Below are 20524 nucleotides of genomic sequence, written 5' to 3'. Positions count from 1 at the left end.
CACAAAACAGGCATATGGATTGAACAGTACCAAACAAGCATTTTTAATTCACAACAACACAGTTGACAGGAACATATGAAAAATACTTCAGCATGGTATGCTTAAAATCCTCAGTGATACAAACACTCTTGTCTGCACATATAGTATATGCTGTGAGCTCATGTTTACAGATTTCTAAGAAAATCACTAAACAACTAATAATAAAGACAAGTTTTCCTGTTTTTCATAAATTGCATATTTTTACCCACATCAAATATTACCAAAGTTTGCAGATATAGTGTTGTGAAGGGCTGATATTCAGCCTGTTTTTTCCTCCAACGAAGGCCACTGAAAAGATTGTGCGACACCAAAAAGAATCCGATCAACCCAAACCTGTGCCCATTCCCCGTGTATTTCAGAAAAAGAAAAAAAAAAACTCCCTTGTCTTATGGTTTATAAAGTCGCTTTGTTTCTCCCTCAAAGCATTTATTATGAACCATTATATTTGGTCATGCACAGGTGCCATATTAACGTTTGCTACAAATCTGAAGCGGTCCCTTCACTTTAAACAACAGCATGGACAAATCACCCTCTTGCAGTTTGACAACATATTTTACATTTTGACAGCATTTTCACCTCTGGTTTGATTGACAGAACCACAGAACGAAGAAGGCATCAGTTTGTATAAAAAATCAACAAGAGAGGGTTGTCTAGTTCCTACACTGACTAGATTCAGTGCTATAACAGCAGTTTCAATTATAGGCTTGGTGAAGAACTGCTGAAACATCTTATGAGGTCAAATAAAACAGATCATCTAAAAAGAGTGAAAGATTTAACAGCAATCTTTAAAAACAACATATAAAAAAAAATTAAAAAAAATACTTTGTGTCGAGAGAGGCAAAATACCTCTAAATCTTACAAAAAGCTTTTTGAAAAACAAAAAACTAAATGTAATTACCAATAACTTAAATACATAAATTATTAAATCTCTCACAAAATATAAAAGTTGAATATGACTAAGAAAACAAACAATATAAAGTATGAAAGATAAAACAGAACAGATGGGTAAAAAAAATTGGTCAAGACATTTCTCCTTTAAATGATCCAGCAGCCAAACTTGAAAATTACATGTCATTGCATTACATCCACAGGAAGGACACAAGTGTCTGACATCCTGTATAAAGAGAAGCTTTGGCACAAACACCAATCCGACAATGCAGTAAACACACATGCAGAAGGCCTTTCTCTCCAGTCTTTTCATATTGTCTTTATGTTGATATGGTGTTGTGGAGACAGGGCAGTGTGTGTACGTGTGTGTGTGTGTGTATTATGATGAATGTGTGTTTGGACTCTTCTCACAGCAAAGTAGAAATCAGTCAGCTGATCCAAAACACACCGGTAACCTTAACCAAACAGATTATTCTCCATCTAAACTGCTTTTATTTCACAGTGATGACTCCACTTCCCTTGTGATGATCACAGGGGCTTCAGGCCTGCTTGCAGTCTCCACAGACTCATTGATGATCTCCAGAGCAGAACCTTCTCCTGGGACCATTGGGGTTTTGGACTCACTTGGTTTCTTTTGGCCCAGAGCACCATCCGGTTGTTTTACAGTATCAGCTGCGCCACAGCATAGTTTTGGTGCACACTGCGTTCTGCAAGACAGCTCGCAAAGTGACGCACGAGAATCCGAGTTCATTGTGACAAATTCTGGTTGAATGGTCGTTGCGTGGATGCCCTCGTCATGGAAAAAGTCCTTGATACGCTTGGCTACATCCATATAGGAGGTAGGGTCGTGGCATTTGATGTGCGCTGTGGCAATAATGCGACTGCCTGCCAGCTGCCAGATGTGCAGCTCATGCACTGCCAGCACGCCCTCCAGTTCCTGCAGCCGGGCCTTGAGCTGATGCATGTCGATCTGCTTGGGCACGGTTTGCAGTAGGATAAGCGCAGACTCTTTCAGAAGTGGGTACGTGGTGTACAGAAGGATACAGACCATGATGACACAAAGCGTTGGGTCGAGATAAAGCACCCAGCAAGGCCCTGCTTTGAACATCGTATGGTTGGTTCCTGCACTGCTGATATTCTCAACATGGTCTGTGCATTGGTGACCAGCACAAGGGTTCTCACAGAGCGTACCAGGCAAGCACGGCTTCCATACAAAGGTGAAGATGAGGGCGTTGACCACCACGATCACAGAGCCGAGAGCATCACCCAGGACGTGAAGGAAAACACCCCGCATGTTGAGCTGGGATGCAGAGTCATGTCCGTTTTCAAGTTCTTCATATGGAGCATTGCCGTTAATCTGCAAATCCAGGCTGTTGCTATGACACACATCTGCAGGACAGAAAGAAAATCAAGTATGACTCATCAGGCAAAGCAAATTTCATCAACATGATGAAAGTCAAACTTTTAAAATGCACAATCTGTTCATCAAACTAACTCAACAAAATAGCAAATGTATTTGTTGTAAAATACATTAACATACATTAAAGCAATAGAATACACAAAAATAAAAATTCTACAGGCTTTTCCAGTTGTTTTTGATTTCTGGAAACCGATTTTAAAAAAAAATCTTGATTCTTACTGATTCGCTAATTAATAATTTCAACCAATTAACTGAAAAGAACCTACTCAAAAGAAGGATTTGTTCACAAATTTGATATGACTATTGCTTGCGAGCAACTTCTACTCTACACATGCTCTAACCAAGAGCAATATTTAGGTGTTTAAATATTTCAGAGCAGAGGTTAACTAAAAATTACCATGCTTTTTCCAGACCTGGAAAACAAAATTCTAAAATTCCATAATATTTCCAGGTTTTTCATGGCCGTGGGAATCCTGATTCTCTCATCAATAACTCACACTTATCATCATTTTTCATTTCAAACCTGTATCGTTTTCTTTTCATCCATGTAACACAAAAGTTTAGCAAAATGTTAAAACTGCTATTTTCTATACATTAGCCACTTTTCCACCATCGGGCCAATGCGAGCCAGGGCTATCAACTGGTCAGCCGAGGCCAACAGCCTCAGAACTCGAGCTGCGAGACCAAAATCACTCTGCATTCCCACCATCTGGCCAATAGCCCAGCAACGTTGCCCTAAAACCCACACTTAATACGCCGCCCTGGTGACAATGTCACACACCCTGCCCATTTCACAAGCAAGAGGGAAACTTGAGCAGAAGTATCAGACTCAGGAGACTAGCTAGCCCTCGAAATCAACACGGATTTGTACTGTGCCCGCAATTTATTTTTTAAATTTTCCCGAACCTGTACTGTTGTGCGCTGGATACAAACTTAGCCAGTTCGGCGTCAATATACTTTATCGTGTCTTCATTCGGCAGACACCGCGACGATATGATGCTGCACACTTTCATCAGCACAAATATTCAAAAGGGCCCTGATTTATTCTACTGACCAGGAATGACGATTTTTCATTCTCCATTGATCTGTTGAGGTAAGCTGGTAGCTAGAAATGAAAAATTGGGAAATAAGTATCTTGGTACTGAAAACTCTGACATGACTCAGTGAAACTCCTCTTGCCTTTGACCCCAGCTCAATCCCTAGTTGGCCTTCTTTGGCCCAAATGTAATCGGTGGGCCAGGGTGCTTGGCCATTTGCCACGAGGAGGCACGATGAAGCCCTGGAAGTGACACTGGGGACGCAACTGGCCCTGGCATGCACTAACATGCCCTCATTTGGCCTAATAGTGGAAACACGGCTATTGAAAGGAAATTGGTTACCAGAGGCTTTCCCATAAAAGTATTCAATAAGACATATTCCAAGTCTTCTGAAGCCATATTATCAGAAAAAGACATTTAAGATGTTATTCACTGCTAATCTTCCTCTTCTGTAACTCTCAAATCTTAATTACGTTCGTGAATATTCAAATATGGTGCACGAAGATGTGCTATTCGCTCTTGTGTGTCTTGTAACCAATCACCTTATGCATTGCAATGAAAAAGATTACATACAGCCTATTCTTTTGAAGGCCATTTGTATCATTTATTGAACATGATTATTGTAATGCAGCAAAGGTGGATCAAATTGCTTGACCAATGTATATTTGAATGTGCATTTTCAGCCCCTACAATAATGGAAATGTCTATGGGTGATATTATATTTGCTGTAATTGTACTCCAATTTATTATGTTATTTATTTACATATTTTAATTATTTTCTGTCTTGAATTGTTGTTTTTTTTATTATTATTATTTTACTTTAAATATATATGTTCTACTACCCCACCTTATTGGCCATTGACAACTATAAGTAAACCATTCGTTGGTTTACCTCCCCTAAAAGTATAAACACTAAGCATCCCAGGCACTATCAAAACATTGATGTTTATATTTTGAGGGGGCCACTCACATCTACCCACCCCTTTCTAGTTCAACCTATAACATGAGTTTGGGGCGTGGCTACTTGTAGTAAGCTGTTCAGCCGGGGGAGTATGAACATCCATGCAGATGTGTACAGAGGAAAATAAATTTAGCTTTGCCAAAATTCGAAGACTTGCTAAAAGACAGAGAACGAGGTAAAACCAGAGTCAACATTTGCGTCGCATTTACAAGGTGTAGGACATTGAGAGAATTTTTGCGGTTCGAAGGACATGGCAAAATTTCCAAGTTGCTTCTCGACAGGTAAGCTACACTCAAGGTATTGCCACACAAGTTAGCTCATTACTGTCGAGCTCCAGATAAATTCGTAAGATACTCGGAATATGTATCCTTACACTTACTACTGTAGTTACCAGAAGAACCATCCTACCACATGTGCTGGATCACCCGCACACCAAACTGCCGTTCAATCCGGCGATGTTATTGGACGACCCAATTCCTCTGCCATGCTTTCCATCCGGTGTGTTTGTTACAGTGGTCTTGTTTATTACGACGTTAAACGTTTAGCACCTTTTATTTAGTATGGCCCATTTGTTCATAGGGAATCAGAGAGTGCGAAAGGGCGTGATGAGTCTAAAAGGCGCGGTCACACACCTTTGCATGGCAAAATTCCGAGGGTGAAGATGGCGTGGGCGGATGCTGAGCGCATGAGAATTCAGCAAAATAAATTACTGCCAAGCTGCCTCTTTTTAATGCTGCACAGAGTGAAGTTAAAAAGAAATTTGCTGCTAAAATTATTTCCTTGTCCATTGTGAATATTCAGTGTAGCCGTTTATGAAGCACCGCCCACACAGAGGTCACGGTCAAACCGTGCAACTTCCTAATGGTCAACGCTGCGAAAGTTCGCCGCAAAGTTCACCAAACTTGAACTTCACGTGAAATCCATTAGGAAGTTCTTCGCCACCGGAAGTCCATCGTGTGAAATTCAATCGGATTCCCATTGAGATGACTTGTGTTTCGCCCACGGAATTTTGCCGTGCAAAGGTGTGCGTGACCGTGCCTGAAGGGGTGTTGGTAAGGGTTGTTTGAAAACATACTTTATTTTTGTAATTCCGTTTGGTGCCACTATTAGCTCAGAAATCGCATACTTCCCCTTTAAGTACCGTTTTGTGGTTTTTGTTACAGACAAATTCACATTTCTATGTATATATTAGTTGTGGAATATGCACATATTCAAATCGCACAAATGAGATTTGAGAGCAACGGCAAAGTTGAAGATTTTTCTGTGAATAATGACCTCAATTTCGGTCTGTTCTTCACAAAAAAGCTATTATATGTCTTTAGAAGCCTTTGAATATGTCACATGAGTCGTATGTACAACTTCTTAGGTCCTTTTTTTTTTTTTTTTGTGTCACTTTTAAAGCTGGCAGGCCTTGGTGCTCATTCACTTTTGTTTTTATTAAAAGAGGACCATTAACATCCTGCCCAACATCTCCTTGTGTGGTTTATGGAAGAAAAAAAAAAAAAAAAAAAAAACATACAGATTTGGAACAACATTAGGTAAATTCTATCATAAATGATTATATAATTTTCATTTTTGGGCAAACGATCCCTTTAACGCAAACCATTAAAGCCCTGTGTAACAACAATCTGGTCAACTAACCTAGGTCACTTATGGGGCTTTTCCACTGCACGGTACGGCTCGACTCGACTCTGCTTGCTTTCTGGGGATTTTCCACTGTGGATAGTACCTGGTACTTTTTTTAGTACCACCTCGGTCGAGGTTCCAAGCGAGCCGAGCCGATACTAAATGTGACGTCAAAACCCTGCAGATCACTGATTGGTCAGAGAGAATCGTCACTACTAGCATCACTGGATTTGCGACACGGGACATCAACCCGCTAGTTTTTAAGTTAGCAACAGCAATATCATTTGTTCACGCGACTTTCGAATTGTAAAAAGAAATGGCTGTGTGCAAAACCACGCCGTGGTCAATAAACGAGGTGCAGACATTCCTCCCATTAGTAGCCGAGGAGAGGATCCAACGAGAGCTGGCTGGGGCGACACAACTATGACGATCAGCCTATATATAATAATATAATCCCACCCACGTTAAGGCTGCACTAAACTGCAGTGGAAAAGCAAGCTCAGAAAAGTAAAGCAAGCAGAGTCGAGTTGAACTGTAACGTGCAGTGGAAAAGTTCCACTAGCCTCACTGGTGCGACATGTGTAGCGTCTCTCAAGACGAACATCATTACCAAAATACACTCAAGTCTCCAAGACTGTGGCTACTATTCTAGACCATTTTTTCCATTTATATAACATTTATGGTGAGTTGATCATTGATGCCTGGGGTGATGCAACCCATCTGTTCATCTCATGTGATGTAACCCATCTGTTCATCTCTCCTCTGTGCTGTCCTGAACAAACAAGTAGACAAGGCCTTGTGAGAAATTCCTCTAGATAAGCACAGTGGCTGCTTTAACTTGTATTTGGAACAATCTGTATTTTTCCCAATGGAACCAATCAGATAAAAGGGAAAAAGAAAGTGTTTGCACATAATTGTGGTTGGCAGTGAGCTGGCATGCCATCCCACGATACTTTTGAGCTAATCAAGAAGACAAATCAAATATATAGTGTGTCAGAGGAACTGTCATATGACCAGAGACTATGCTGGTTAGAATGAAGGCCTTTTTTGACAGTCCCCATGCGAAAACGTATCATAGGAGTTTCCAATAACACGCAACAAGCCGTAATAACTATAGTTGTTAATTCTATAAAATTATAAGGTTTCATAGGGATTTTTAGTCCTTTGCTGTCATTTCAATGTCGTTTTTTAATGACAGTACCCATTAATCACAGTCTGATTATAGTAGCAATGGCTGTTGTAGCTAACGGTAACCATGTCAGGGCTTGTTTTTGAAACGAGAAAACAAAAGTCCTCTCAGGACAGTGTTGCACACGTTTCGCAAGATCCCGTGCGCAAACTGTAAAAACACCCGCACCATCACTACACATTAAATCCAAATAATACACACTTAATCGCGTCTGATATCATCAAGTCTATTAGGGATTCATTCGTTCTATGAATCAGTCGGTTCAGGTTTCAGAAACCGGTCTTTAATGGGAACAAAAGAAAAAATAATGAAAAGAAAACTTTTCTTACCAGCTCTCCTCCGGTCCGTATTAACGCCGTTCGGGCTGCTATTGTGATTCCCGACCAGGTTATTGGTCTCTTCTCCAGCGGACCGGCAATCCTCCAGCATTTCGGACCTGCGGGCTTTCCCATTCTTGTGTTTTTTGTGTCCTCCGTGGGAATGGCCGTGTCCACCGCCTCCAGCGTGCCCGTGGAAGAGACAGAGCCCGAGCAAGTTGACCACTAGCCCCGCGGCGCCCACCCCGATCACCACCCAGGGCTTCTCGATCTCATGCGGCTCCGTGAAGCGCTCGGTGGCCTCCAGGATGATGGTGAAACAGAGCGCGGTGAGGAACACGGCGTTGACCAGCGCGCCCATCACCTCGGCCCGGATCCAGCCGAACGTGTTCTTGTTGGTGGATTGGGTCTTCTCGGCGAAGCGTACCGCCACCAGAGCCACGACCAGCGCGATCACGTCCGATAACATATGAAAAGAGTCTGACAGCATTGCTAGAGACGACGTGAGCCGGCTTACTACCACTTCCACGATGAAGAACCCGAAGGTGAGCGACAGCATGCACAGCAGACGGACCCGGTTCGGCGCGCAGGCCATGATTCCAGAGCACGAAACAATGAAGCTTGATCTGAACTCGTTCCGACCGACAGACCGTAATCGATGCGGGGATCCGGGTTTAATGAGCGCTGGGGACCGGAGATCTGCCCGGTTATACTGACCCTCTGTGATGCGCGTTTGCAGACGGCTGAAACTTTGCACCCGGACCGGCGTAGTTTCCACACGGAACTAGTTCGGCGTCAGGCCACGCCCAATCTCGACTGTGATTGGTGGAGAGTGAGGGATCGAGGGAAACTCAATCCCTTCCGAGAAACGAACACAAATTGATTTTTTCAGTATCTCCCTTGACGGCAGATTGTCAGAAACCATAAACAGGTTGTACTGAAATATATACACTATATTGCCAAAAGTATTCGCTCATCTGCCTTTAGACGCATATGAACTTAAGTGACATCCCATTCTTAATCCATAGGGTTTAATATGACGTCGGCCCACCCTTTGCAGCTATAACAGCTTCAACTCTTCTGGGAAGGCTTTCCACAAGGTTTATGAGTGTGTTTATGGGAATTTTTGACCATTCTTCCAGAAGCGCATTTGTGAGGTCAGACACTGATGTTGGACGAGAAGGCCTGGCTCGCTGTCTTCGCTCTAATTCATCCCAAAGGTGCTCTATCGGTTTGAGGTCAGGACTCTGTGCAGGCCAGTCAAGTTCTTCCACACCAAACTCGCTCATCCATGTCTTTATGGACCTTGCTTTGTGCACTGGTGTGCAGTCATGTTGGAACAGGAAGGGGCCATCCCCAAACTGTTCCCACAAAGTTGGGAGCATGGAATTGTCCAAAATCTCTTGGTATGCTGAAGCATTCAGAGTTCCTTTCACTGGAACTAAGGGGCCAAGCCCAGCTCCTGAAAAACAATCCCACACCATAATCCCCCCCCCCACCAAACTTCACAGTCGGCACAATGCAGTCAGACAAGTACCGTTCTCCTGGCAACCGCCAAACCCAGACTTGTCCATCAGATTGCCAGATGGAGAAGCGTGATTCGTCACTCCAGAGAACGCGTCTCCACTGCTCTAGAGTCCAGTGGCGGCGTGCTTTACAACACTGCATCCGACGCTTTGCATTGCACTTGGTGATGTATGGCTTGGATGCAGCTGCTCGGCCATGGAAACTCATTCCATGAAGCTCTCTACGCACTGTTCTTGAGCTAATCTGAAGGCCACATGAACTTTGGAGGTCTGTAGCGATTGACTCTGCAGAAAGTTGGCGACCTCTGCGCACTATGCACCTCAGCATCCGTTGACCCCGCTCTGTTATTTTACGTGGCCTACCACTTCGTGGCTGAGTTGCTGTCATTCCCAATCGCTTCCACTTTGTTATAATACCACTGACAGTTGACTGTGGAATATTTAGTAGCGAGGCAATTTCAGAAAATGCACAGGTGGCATCCTAACACAGTACCACGCTGGAATTCACTGAGCTCCTGAGACTGCTTCTACAAATGTTTGTAGAAGCAGTCTGCATGCCTAGGTGCTTCATTTTATACACCTGTGGCCATGGAAGTGATTGGAACACCTGAATTCAATTATTTGGATGGGTGAGCGAATACTTTTGGCAATATAGTGTATATATATATAGAGAGAGAGAGAGAGAGAGAGAGAGAGAGAATTTATTTATTTATTTATTTATTTTGATAAAACAAAAAGGCCAATAAAATAACTTCTTTAATCCAAATAGAACACAAGTCTCAATAATAAACATCTATGAAATGGTAAGCAGCACATTATCATTTAAAGGAATAGTTCACACAAAAATGAAAATTTGCTGATAATTTACTCACCCTTAGCCCATCCAAGATGTATCTGAGTTTCTTTCTTCATCAAAACAGAATTTAAGACTTTTAGGATTTAATTTCAGGCCTCCTCCTTTAAACAATGCAAGTGAATGTACTCCACTTTTTGACGGTCCAAAATGCATATTTAGGGTGCATCAAAATAATCCACACAACTCCAGTCGACAAATAAAGTTCTTCTGAATGCAAACGATTGATTATTTTTAGAAACAAAACAATACTTATATACTTTTTAATTACAAATGTTCACTTTTACAAGTGTAAGTCCCATCTCAAAACACATGAAATGATATTGAACTTTTCCTGCTGTACTGTACAAATGCTGTAGCAAATAAATAAACGGCTAAAAATCCTCTTCACTTGATAGACCACATAATTGTTTTCAGTAGTAAATTGCTCTTGTTCGTTGTACAGGCTACGTGCCTCTTCACAAGACCATGTTCTTGAGATTTAGCAGACGCTCTCCTCTCAGGTTTGCCGTTCTCCTTGCCATCAACTGCAAAGTGAACCCTCTTCTTTCCTGGAGAGATGTTAACTTCATTTTCAGTTGAAATACAGAGTGATATCTCATACACGGGTTTATAAGGAAGAAATGAAGATTTCAGATAATTTGCTGTCAGTATAGTATCTAAATGGGGTTATATGCTTACACAAAATGGTTTTATACCTGTGTCACTGAGTAGAGATGGCATCCTCTGCTGGCGCTCAATTATAGGCCTTCAACAAGCTCTCAGCTCTGTTAGGAAGACATACAGAACAACAAAATGGTTATGGCTAGTTGTGCAGCCCACCAGTAATGTAAGGGCATTCAGTGGAAAACCTCCTATGATGTATGCAGCCACATGATCAGCTAAGAAAGAAGGCTGTATATTTACCTGGTCAGCTTTTCATTTGATTGCTGTTCTCTGACACACAGCTCCTGTTCCCTTTCTGCATCAAAAGGGAAAGTTAAGATACCCTGAAATTTAACAAAGCAGTAATGAAATCACTTTGATCTGTGCTTCCAACAGTTTTGAACTTCATTAGTGTTCCACAGAAGAAAGAAGATCAAACGAGTTTGAGACGGCATAATGGTGAGTAAATGAGAGAATTAAAATTTTGGGTGAATTATTCCATTAAGAAAATCCCGCCAATACAAAAATGTAACCCTTTAACAATCACTACAAGAAATAGTAAAGGGGAAATTAATTTTCCTTAAAAAAAAAAAAATTAAAAAAAAGAAAGAAAGAAAAGAAAAAAGAAACTTCCAGTGAGTGAAATAAAATATTTTCACATTTTTTGTTTTACATTCAGACCAATAATATATATATATATATATATATATATATATATATATATATATATATATATATATATATATATATTTTTTTTTTTTTTTTAACCAAAACCAATCAGTTGCAATGCATTGTGTTCTATGTAATATTCTGAGGATTCATAAGACCTTTTCTGCTTTATAAAGGTTGGGGATTTCATTTTCATGGGTCTGAAAATGAGAAAAGGAGAGCTGAACCTGATTTACTGTTTTTACACTTTTAATCTTCTCCAAAATATATTGTCTACCAATCAGTTGAGAAAACTATTATTTAAAAACATTAATTGATTCAATTGGCTTTGGATCTTCTTTTTTTTTTCATTATGTGTAGGAAAGTGTTTGGGAGCATCCCAATCCTTCAGAAGAGCACATATATGGATGTTTGCCCACACAAAGTCCTCGGACATGTGTGTGCGCGCACGCACACGACGTGTGTAGAGCGCCTTTTGTGCACCGTCTTTCCATGTTCACTCTTTGAGGAATACTTCAAGATCTGCGTCATCATATTATGTTGCATTTGGGCTCGTTTGAATCAGGATAATCTGCTGTAAGTTACGATATGTTATTGTCTATGTTATATGTATGTTTCAGGAAGTAATAAGGAAAAATGTGACAAAAAGACACTAAAGTTTTGCCTCTGAGTGAAAAAATTTGCATTTTACTAATTGAGACCTTTCCAACGATATATATAACACATGACTATCTCATATTTTTTATGTTTTTACCAACTCTGAATATAATTGTTGTATTAACAAATTGGAAAAATATGAGAAAACAGTTCTAATTTGTCAGCAAATTAAAAAGCACCATTTATGAATTGGTAGGATCAGCTATAAGCATTGTAATGTCCAGATCCTAAGCTTTATAATAACACCTAGTGTTTTTAGAGTGCCCCACACTAGCCCAGTATAAACTCAGTTTAATGAATCCTTCTATCAATAAAAAATGTATACTGTGTGTGTATGTATATATATATTTATTAAATATGTTCAAAAAAAGTAGTACAAAACCTTTCAAAATTATTAAAAAAGAAGTTAAAAAAAAAGATCTAATGCAATATCTTGTGATAATATATGCAATATGAGAGATTTATTAACAATCTTAGAGGGCCGGTCATTTTTGACCGGATCACAAAAGGTGTTAGCAGCACCAACAAACAGAACACAAGGGTTAAAAGGTCAAAATCAAATGTAAAAAGACTTATTCGAGGGTTAGTACAGTTTATGTTCACAAAAAAACAAAACAAAAAAAAAAAACGATTAAACTATTTCAGGCACTTTTATATTAATTTAACAATGCATTTGGTGATTTGGTAACAGTTCTCTTAAATTCTATGAAGAATGAGAAACAGTGAGTAAAATATTGCAATACACCAAAAAGAAAGAGTTGCAAACATATTGTATTGTGACCTAGATAACAATATAATATTGTATTGCCAGTAACCTTGTGATTCCCACCCCTAATGTATTCCCTCTTTGTGTGTTTTTTGTAATGTTTCACCTTTTTGTATTTATTCAATAATAAGTCAAGACATTTCTGTATAAACCCTGCAAGCATCCAAAATCTTTAACTAAATAAATACAGTGGACTTACGCTCTAGTCGCTGCTCTCGCTCTTTGAGGGTCTGCTTGCACTCACGTAGAATCTGGTCCTTCAGCCGCAGCTCTGCCAAAAGCACAGACTCTGTCTATTTGGGCTGCTCTCTGTCCACTGACCTGCGGCGCTGCTTCTCCTTCAACCTCCTCTGCTCCTGGACAACACAACCTGAGATCAGGCTGTTCTGCAGAATGGACTCCACCGAGGGCCTCTGGAAGTCCTAAAAACAGAGAAAAGCAATGCAGTTTGGGCCAAAAGAGCTTCAAATGACAACAGAAAAAATACTTTTAGGAGAATGTATTCAGTAGTTAAAGTCAAGAATGTTGGGCAGATTCATGAGTGCCTACCAGATTCATTGTACAGGTTTGTTCATGGAATAATTAATTGTTAAAAAATTATCACAACTAGATTTTAAACATTTTCAGAAGAATATGTTGCTAAGGCATTCCAAGTAGCTTTTAGCAGGTTGCCATGTGGGTTTTCCCAGTGATTTCTCTATGATATGGCTTCCTGCCAAAATGGTTTTACCTTTAAGTTAAGCATTCTCGACAGGCATGTGTTCAGATCCTCGGAGTATCGGTAAGGGATTCTTCTAAACTTCCCTTCTCTGATTTTTCCAGCCAACTCTGTTTGGTTGTATGCTGTGAACGGGGGACTTCAAAAAGCTCAGGAATGCCTATGACGAAACTGTAAGATTCAAGAATCTCGACAGTAACCACACATCCAATTTGGAGGTAACTTGAGTTCAGTATAATCACATTAAAAATGTGAGAGTAAAGATAAAACATTTAAAAAAAAAAAAAAAAACACATACAATAAAGCACATAGTTCATAGAGTAAACATCCCAATGACAATATATCTGATTTTTTGTTGTAGGACATACGATTAATCTGTTCATGTGGAGAAAAATATGAATATTTACTTTACGGCACATTCTTGACAGAAAGAAATCTAATGAGGAAACTTTGGCACTTCCAAATCTTTTCATATGCATGTCAAGACATGAACATTTAACAAAGCTTTGAAATGCATCGGAGAAACACTTGAAGAAAATTTTTTTTGCAAAGGTGGGACTCATTCCAGCCCCTAAGGAGTGTTCTGAAGGAGGGTTGGGTCGAAAAGCAAAACATGCTGTGTGCACTAATATTTGTCAGTGTAAATATGACACTGCATACCTTTGATCCTCATCAGAACCATTATCAGATTATATACAGTTGCAATCTAAATTATTCAACCCCCCCAAGACAGTAAGGATTTACAAAAGGTAAGCTTTTCTGATGACCCAGAATTTTTAAACTTTACATCTATATCAGTTGAGTGACACATTCAAAGTCATAGTGTGAATATATAACCTAATATTTCTAAATAGCAGGATTTTTTAAAAATACAGACATGTCATAATTATTCAACCCCTATTGCATGTAGCTGTTTCTTAAATATGTAAGGCTACACAAGTAATTATTTTAAAACTAAATTAAGTCATCAATCTGCAATGGCACTTATTTAAGTTTTAAAATGTAAGTTTAGCGTTGTAAGCAAAAATGTATTTCTATGCAAAAAATGCAATTAAAAATAAGCTGTCTCAAAAGCTAATAGAGGAGAATATTTCATTACATGAGAAAGGTCATGGCTAAAAGAACATTTCCAAGGCACTTCAATTTCCAATAGACAAAGTTGGCAGCACCATTCATACATTTTTAAATATGGTACAACAGCAACCTTCTTGGGGTGTGGAAGAAAGCAAAACTTCACCAAGGGAAATGTTGACTCCAGTTGACTGAATATTCAAGAAGTAATTAGGAAAGACCTGTGGAGTCCTGGAAGAAGGTTTTATAGATGTATGACACTAAACTGAAAATGAGTTTTAGACCCATGGGTCAGCAGTACGTATGGAGTAAGATGACAAAGTGATGACAAGAACGACACCATCCCCACATTCAAGCATGGAGGTGGGTCAGTCCTGTTATGGGGGTGTTTTGCGGTTGCAGGAAACGGCTATCCTGACCATGTGACTGACACCATGGATACTTTCAGGTATCGGGCCATTTTGGCATGAAAAATGTGATGCCTTTAGTGTGTAAATTGAAGCTCGGTGATCACTGGACTTTCCAGCAAGACAATAACTCAAAATCAGGGATAGGTCGTGGAATGTCCTTGAATGGCACTTTCAGTCCATCATTAAAATCCCATTGCAAACCTTTGTTGGGATTTCAAGGAAGCAGTGGCAGCGCAGAAACCAAAGAATGTCAATGAGCTGGAAGATTTTGCTCATGAGAAATGTGTAGAAATTCTAATAGAGTGGTGTCCGAAGCCTGAGAACACTTACCTGAAACATTTATTTGCTGTTATTAAGGATAAAGGATGCTCCACAAATGATTGACTTTGGGGGTTGAATATTTTTGACATGACATTTGTGGAGAGAATTAGTTATTTTTTATTCTAAAATTTGGGTAAACTGAACTCTTTGTTCTCAAAATCACTCAAATGTGTATAAAAACTTACTTTGACTGTTTACTGAGGTTTTAGTTGGTGTGTTTTAATTCACATCACCAGAATGTATTGCTGGTCAGGGGGGTTGAATAATTTTGATTGCAACTGTATACATAATATAGATGAGAAATCAATATTTATATACAATTTAAAATATATAATTTATTACATTTAATAAAAATGTTTAATAAAATCTTAAATCTTCATAGAATGTAGCACAATAAACACAACAAACGGAACATAAAATCCACATCTAAGAGAAAATGACAATTGTTGAGCTGGAAGTACACTTACAGGGGACATGTAATATGGAGTTCCAACAAATGTTTTGGCAAAGCTTGTGTCATGGTTGAGTATCCGAGCCAAACCAAAATCACCAAGCTTTACATTCTGTTTGACATCCAAGAAGATGTTTGCGGGTTTCAAGTCACGATGCAGAACTGTACTGCTGCCATTACTTCTGTCATGACTCTTTTTTAATGCCAGAGACAACTGCGCCAAAACACGCAGGATGAATTCTTCCTCTAAGTATCATCTGCAAAGAAAGTGTAAAAGAAAAAACAATGTTGTAAAGCTCAGGAATTGCTGCTCAATCACACATTATTTCTGACACAACAAAATAACAGTGGCTTAAAGGAATAGTTCACCCCAAAAATAAAAATTCTGTCATTTACTCACCCTGATATCATTACTATGGAGAGCCTTAGAGGACAGGGTGGGAATTTTTTTTCTGAAATAGCTTAGCGTGCCCTCGCAATAATTTTTGCATTCCCTCGCAATAAGTTTTGAGCGGACTCGCAAAATATTTACCATGGTTTTACTACAGTAACTACATTTTAACCATGATATTCATAGTGAATCCATAGTGATAATACAGGGAGATGAAAACCATAATTTTCTGGTAATTATGGTTTTATATGCAGCTATTTTCCACACAAGTACAGTTCATACTAGGAAATCGCCACAGTCATGCGCCAAAAAACACCATAAAAGTATATTATAAAATTGTATAATATACAACAATTGTTTGTGGTACAAACCAAAATTTAAGCAGCTATTCAAGGAAACTGTCTCTCTGCTGCAGTTCTCCAATCTCTTTCCAATATATTTGAACTGGGCCTGAATTTTATCGCATAGCTTTGGCAAAGTGGAAGATCATTAGTGAACAGTCGTATGGACTACTTTTATGCTATTTTTTCAGCAAATTCTTTGAAGCTTGCAAGTTGCAAAACATGGTCACTGTAGTCGTTGTGGTTGTTGAATGGAAAATAGCAGCCTAAAGATTCTTCAAAAATTCTCATTTTGTATCTCAGGAAAAAATAACAGCATATGGGTTTAAAATTATGAGGCAGAGTAAATAATGTTTGGGTGAACTATTCCAAGTGTACCTCTGTTTGATGCATCTGTTGATGAGGCTGGCGAGATCTCCGCCCTTGTGGTACTCCATTACGATATACCAGGTTGTGTTTGTCCGGTCTATAATTCAGTCGTAATATCGAACAATATTTAGATGCTTCAGCTCACGAAGCAGATTGACCTCTAACACCAGCATCTGCTACTCTGCCTCAGCCATGGTCCAGCACTTTCCATACCAGAATCTAGATCATACCATCCAAAATAACCAGCTGAAATGATTGCACCAATGACTAAAATTTTATAATTTACAGTGACCCCAAAATGTCCTTAAAGGGATAGTTCTCTCAAAAATGCAAATTATCTCATTATTTACTCACCCTCATGCCATCGCAAAACTGATGCTCACCATCGGCTGCGGATCTTATGGTTAATGCCAGAAAATTAAGAGGAAATCTGATGGAAAGGTCAATAAAATTCTTACCAAACGAATTATTTCAAAACACTTCCTGTATAAGCAATTAACGTGGCTATTTGTGCATTTGAGAAACTTGAAATATGAGTTTTTATTTGTCCACAAATTAAAATCTTGTCATTTAATCAGCCTCATGATATTTCAAACCTGTATGACATTTTTCCTCAGAACACAAAAGGTAACAATTTTTTGAAGAATACTCTGCCTGATTTTTTTTTTTTAAGTCACTATTCACTGATAATCTTTCCCTCCACTGAAGCTTTGAAATGGAGAGCAAAAATGTATGGACCATTTTATGATACTTTTATGGGGCTGTTTTGTCATTTTGGAGCTTGACAGACATAATTCCCTTTCGCTTTCATTATATGGAAAAACAGTGACCAGGATAATAGTATTGCATCTTTTTTTTTTTTTTTTTTTTTTTGCAGATGCCACTTGCTTTTATATTTTGTGAGCGATTGCAATAAAATTAGTTAGAATCTATTTTGTATTCTAATTCATGCTTTTATTCCCTCGTCATTTACTCACCCTCATGCCATCCCAAATGTGTAGGACTTTCTTTCTTCAACAGAACACAAAGAGTTTTAGAAAAATATTTCAGCTCTGTAGGTCCATACAATGCAAGTGAATTGTGATCAGATCAGATCAAAATGTAAGTCCTTTTTTATCTCTAAATCTTTACCTTTCAGATGTGAAAGTGAAAGTGGAAATTTAGAGTAAACAAAGGACTTAAATATTAATCTGTTTCTCACCCACAACTATCATATCACTTCTGAAGTCATGGATTTAAACACTGGAGTCAATGGATTACTTTTATGTTGCCTTTATGTGATTTTTGGAGCTACAAAGGTCTGGTCACCATTCACTTGCATTGTATGGACCTACAGAGCTGAAATATTCTTATAAAAACCTTTGTTTGTGTTCAGCAGAAGAAAGAAAGTCATACACATCTGGGATGGCATGAGGGTGAGTAAATGACGAGGGAATAAAATAATAAAAATAATAATAATAATAATAAAATAAAAAGATGCAATACTATTATCCTGGTCACTGTTTTCCATATAATGAAAGTGAAAAGGAATTAGCGACTTCAAATTTCGACCTGCAAAAAAATAAATAAATAAATAAAAATCAGGCAGAGTATTCTTCAGAAACTGTTACCTTTTGTGTTCTGAGGAAAAATGTCATACAGGTTTAAAATATCATGAGGCTGATTAAATGACAAGATTTTAATTTGTGGACAAATAAAAACTCATATTTCAAGTTTCTCAAATGCACAAATAGCCACGTTAATTGCTTATACAGGAAGTGTTTTGAAATAATCCGTTTGATAAGAATTTTATTGACCTTTCCATCAGATTTCCTCTTAATTTTCTGGCATTAACCATAAGATCCGCAGCCGATGGTGAGCATCAGTCTTAGATAGCATCACGCAAGCAGCAGAACACTTCAGACAAACATCGTCACACTTTCAAATGCATTGTTTATTGAAAACATTTCCTCATTGGAGTATTCTGACGCATATTCATATGTAATTATTATTGTCACAGAATTACTCATCATGAGAAACGTACAGTGTGTACATAAACCTCTGCACCTGTAACTTTTTTTTTTTGTTTGTTTGTGAACTCAAAAGCTGCACATTGACTATTAGTCCACTTGGTAACAGCAGTGGGTCTGTCGTGGTCGTCAGGTCTGGGTGTGGCAAGGGCAAAGTTCATAAAAAGAAAGCGATTTTGTTAGAAAGATTACAACCTCCGCGTTTTTACCATAAAATTGAGCGTAACGGTCAACTAGCGTGTTACGACAGTAAGTCACCGTTTGCAGATACCATACAAATGAATGGGGAGGGCCGTAAACTGACATCTACCTGTCGCAAAATCATCTGCGACTTCTCTTGTAAAACAGCAATTTTATCGTAGTAAACTCCACACACAGTTCACTCCAAAACGATTGTGTAGTGTTAAACATGTTGAAGATTAGCGGATAGGCGGTGAATTCATTAAATGATGATCTGTTTTCTCACAAAAACAGTTTATTCAGCACACTGAAGCATATACTCCATAGACATTCATTCAAAAGAACGGCATCCACCACAACAGTGCTATTCAATGCTAACCTTGTAAACACCCCTTCAGACGGGCTCTGTTTTTTTGTTTCCACCCAAAGGCTCCATTGGATGAGTTTGGTAATTATGTTTTTATTCTTCTATATATAAATATATCAGATGCAGTTATCTGTTTATTGATAGCATTTATTTACTTACAAACATGCTAAATATTTTTTTAAAACAACTAAATGTCACAGATATGCATTTCTATAATGGGTGTATAAGAATTGCAAACCGATTCTTTATTAGAGCTATTATTATTTATGATTTACAAATGATAATTTTACAAGCTAAACTTGTAAAAGATACAAAACAGGTAGTATTAAAAACATTCACTGACTGGTGCCATCAAAAGCTGAAAACTACAGCACATGAAGAGACATTTTTCATAATTATTGAATTAATCCCTGGGTATAATTGTCAAGTTGTTTTAACATCTTTACATACTGGTTGAGTTTTAGTATAGTATGTAAGATATCTCACCGGTCTCTGTGACAGGTCGAGACTCTTTAAACAGCAAACAATAAAAGTGTCCTCGGACAATGACGCTTTCGACCTGTCAATCATTTTGCACTTTCTTATAGTATTGTAGTTGCAGTGAAATATTGAGGCATAATGCCATTTTTATGCCATGTTGCTCATAACAGTCGTCAGTTGAGGGCGCTGTTTTGCTGCTGTTGCTTTAGACAACCGGTTCTGCTTGTGTCGGTCTCAATAAAGCTCATTTGGTATCTTTTGAGTGCAGAGTTTTGGAAAAAGGAGGTGTGGCTAATCCAACGGCTCAGCTTGTCGAAGTTGTAGAATGGTTAAAATCACATGCAGCACCTTTAAACAATATTTTAATCTTTTTGAACATCCTTTCATCAGTGGAAGTGGTGCTTTACCTTCAGAAAATGTTGTTTGTCCACCTCAGGAAGACAAACTAAATATTGTATTTGTAGTTTTTACTTTACAAGTATTCTATTAGAGGTTTACAATTTTTACAAACCTGCTACCAAAATTTGGGACATGTCTCCATAGTATAAACACTGATTTTGTGTGATTGTTATTTTCTAGTAGGCTAATACCTCAGACTATTTAGCTCTCAAGATGGAGCACTTGTATAAAAATGAATTGGGTGAAATTTGAACACCCAATATGGCGGATGTATAAAAGGATTCCTTTGAAGTAAAAGAGCCAATCACCTTTTATACACATACATCACCTGTCAATCAACTTGAGAATGAGCATGCCCATTAGCTGGACCAGCCTGAAAAATGCCCTGCGTCCCAATCCACACCCTGTCTGCCTTAAATGGCAT

General features: G+C 38.6%; 1 protein-coding gene and 1 pseudogene across 1 annotated transcript; both read right to left on the bottom strand.

The window, feature by feature from the left end:
- Positions 1–19: 19 nt before the first annotated feature.
- On the bottom strand, positions 20–8266 carry LOC127410215 (zinc transporter 1-like). The gene is made up of 2 exons (XM_051645364.1): positions 7490–8266; positions 20–2316 (listed from the first exon to the last, which is right to left on the bottom strand). The coding sequence occupies exons 1-2, from the start codon at positions 8070–8072 to the stop codon at positions 1424–1426; spliced, it is 1476 nt and encodes a 491-aa protein (XP_051501324.1). The 5' UTR covers positions 8073–8266; the 3' UTR covers positions 20–1423.
- Positions 8267–9746: 1480 nt separating this feature from the next.
- On the bottom strand, positions 9747–18527 carry LOC127410228 (serine/threonine-protein kinase Nek2-like; annotated as a pseudogene).
- Between the last annotated feature and the right edge of the window lie 1997 nt (positions 18528–20524).

This window comes from Myxocyprinus asiaticus, chromosome 19, assembly GCF_019703515.2.
Source record: "Myxocyprinus asiaticus isolate MX2 ecotype Aquarium Trade chromosome 19, UBuf_Myxa_2, whole genome shotgun sequence".
Taxonomy (NCBI): domain Eukaryota; kingdom Metazoa; phylum Chordata; class Actinopteri; order Cypriniformes; family Catostomidae; genus Myxocyprinus; species Myxocyprinus asiaticus.
Note: the sequence above shows the minus strand (reverse complement) of the source record. Positions and strands in the feature narration are given on the sequence as shown.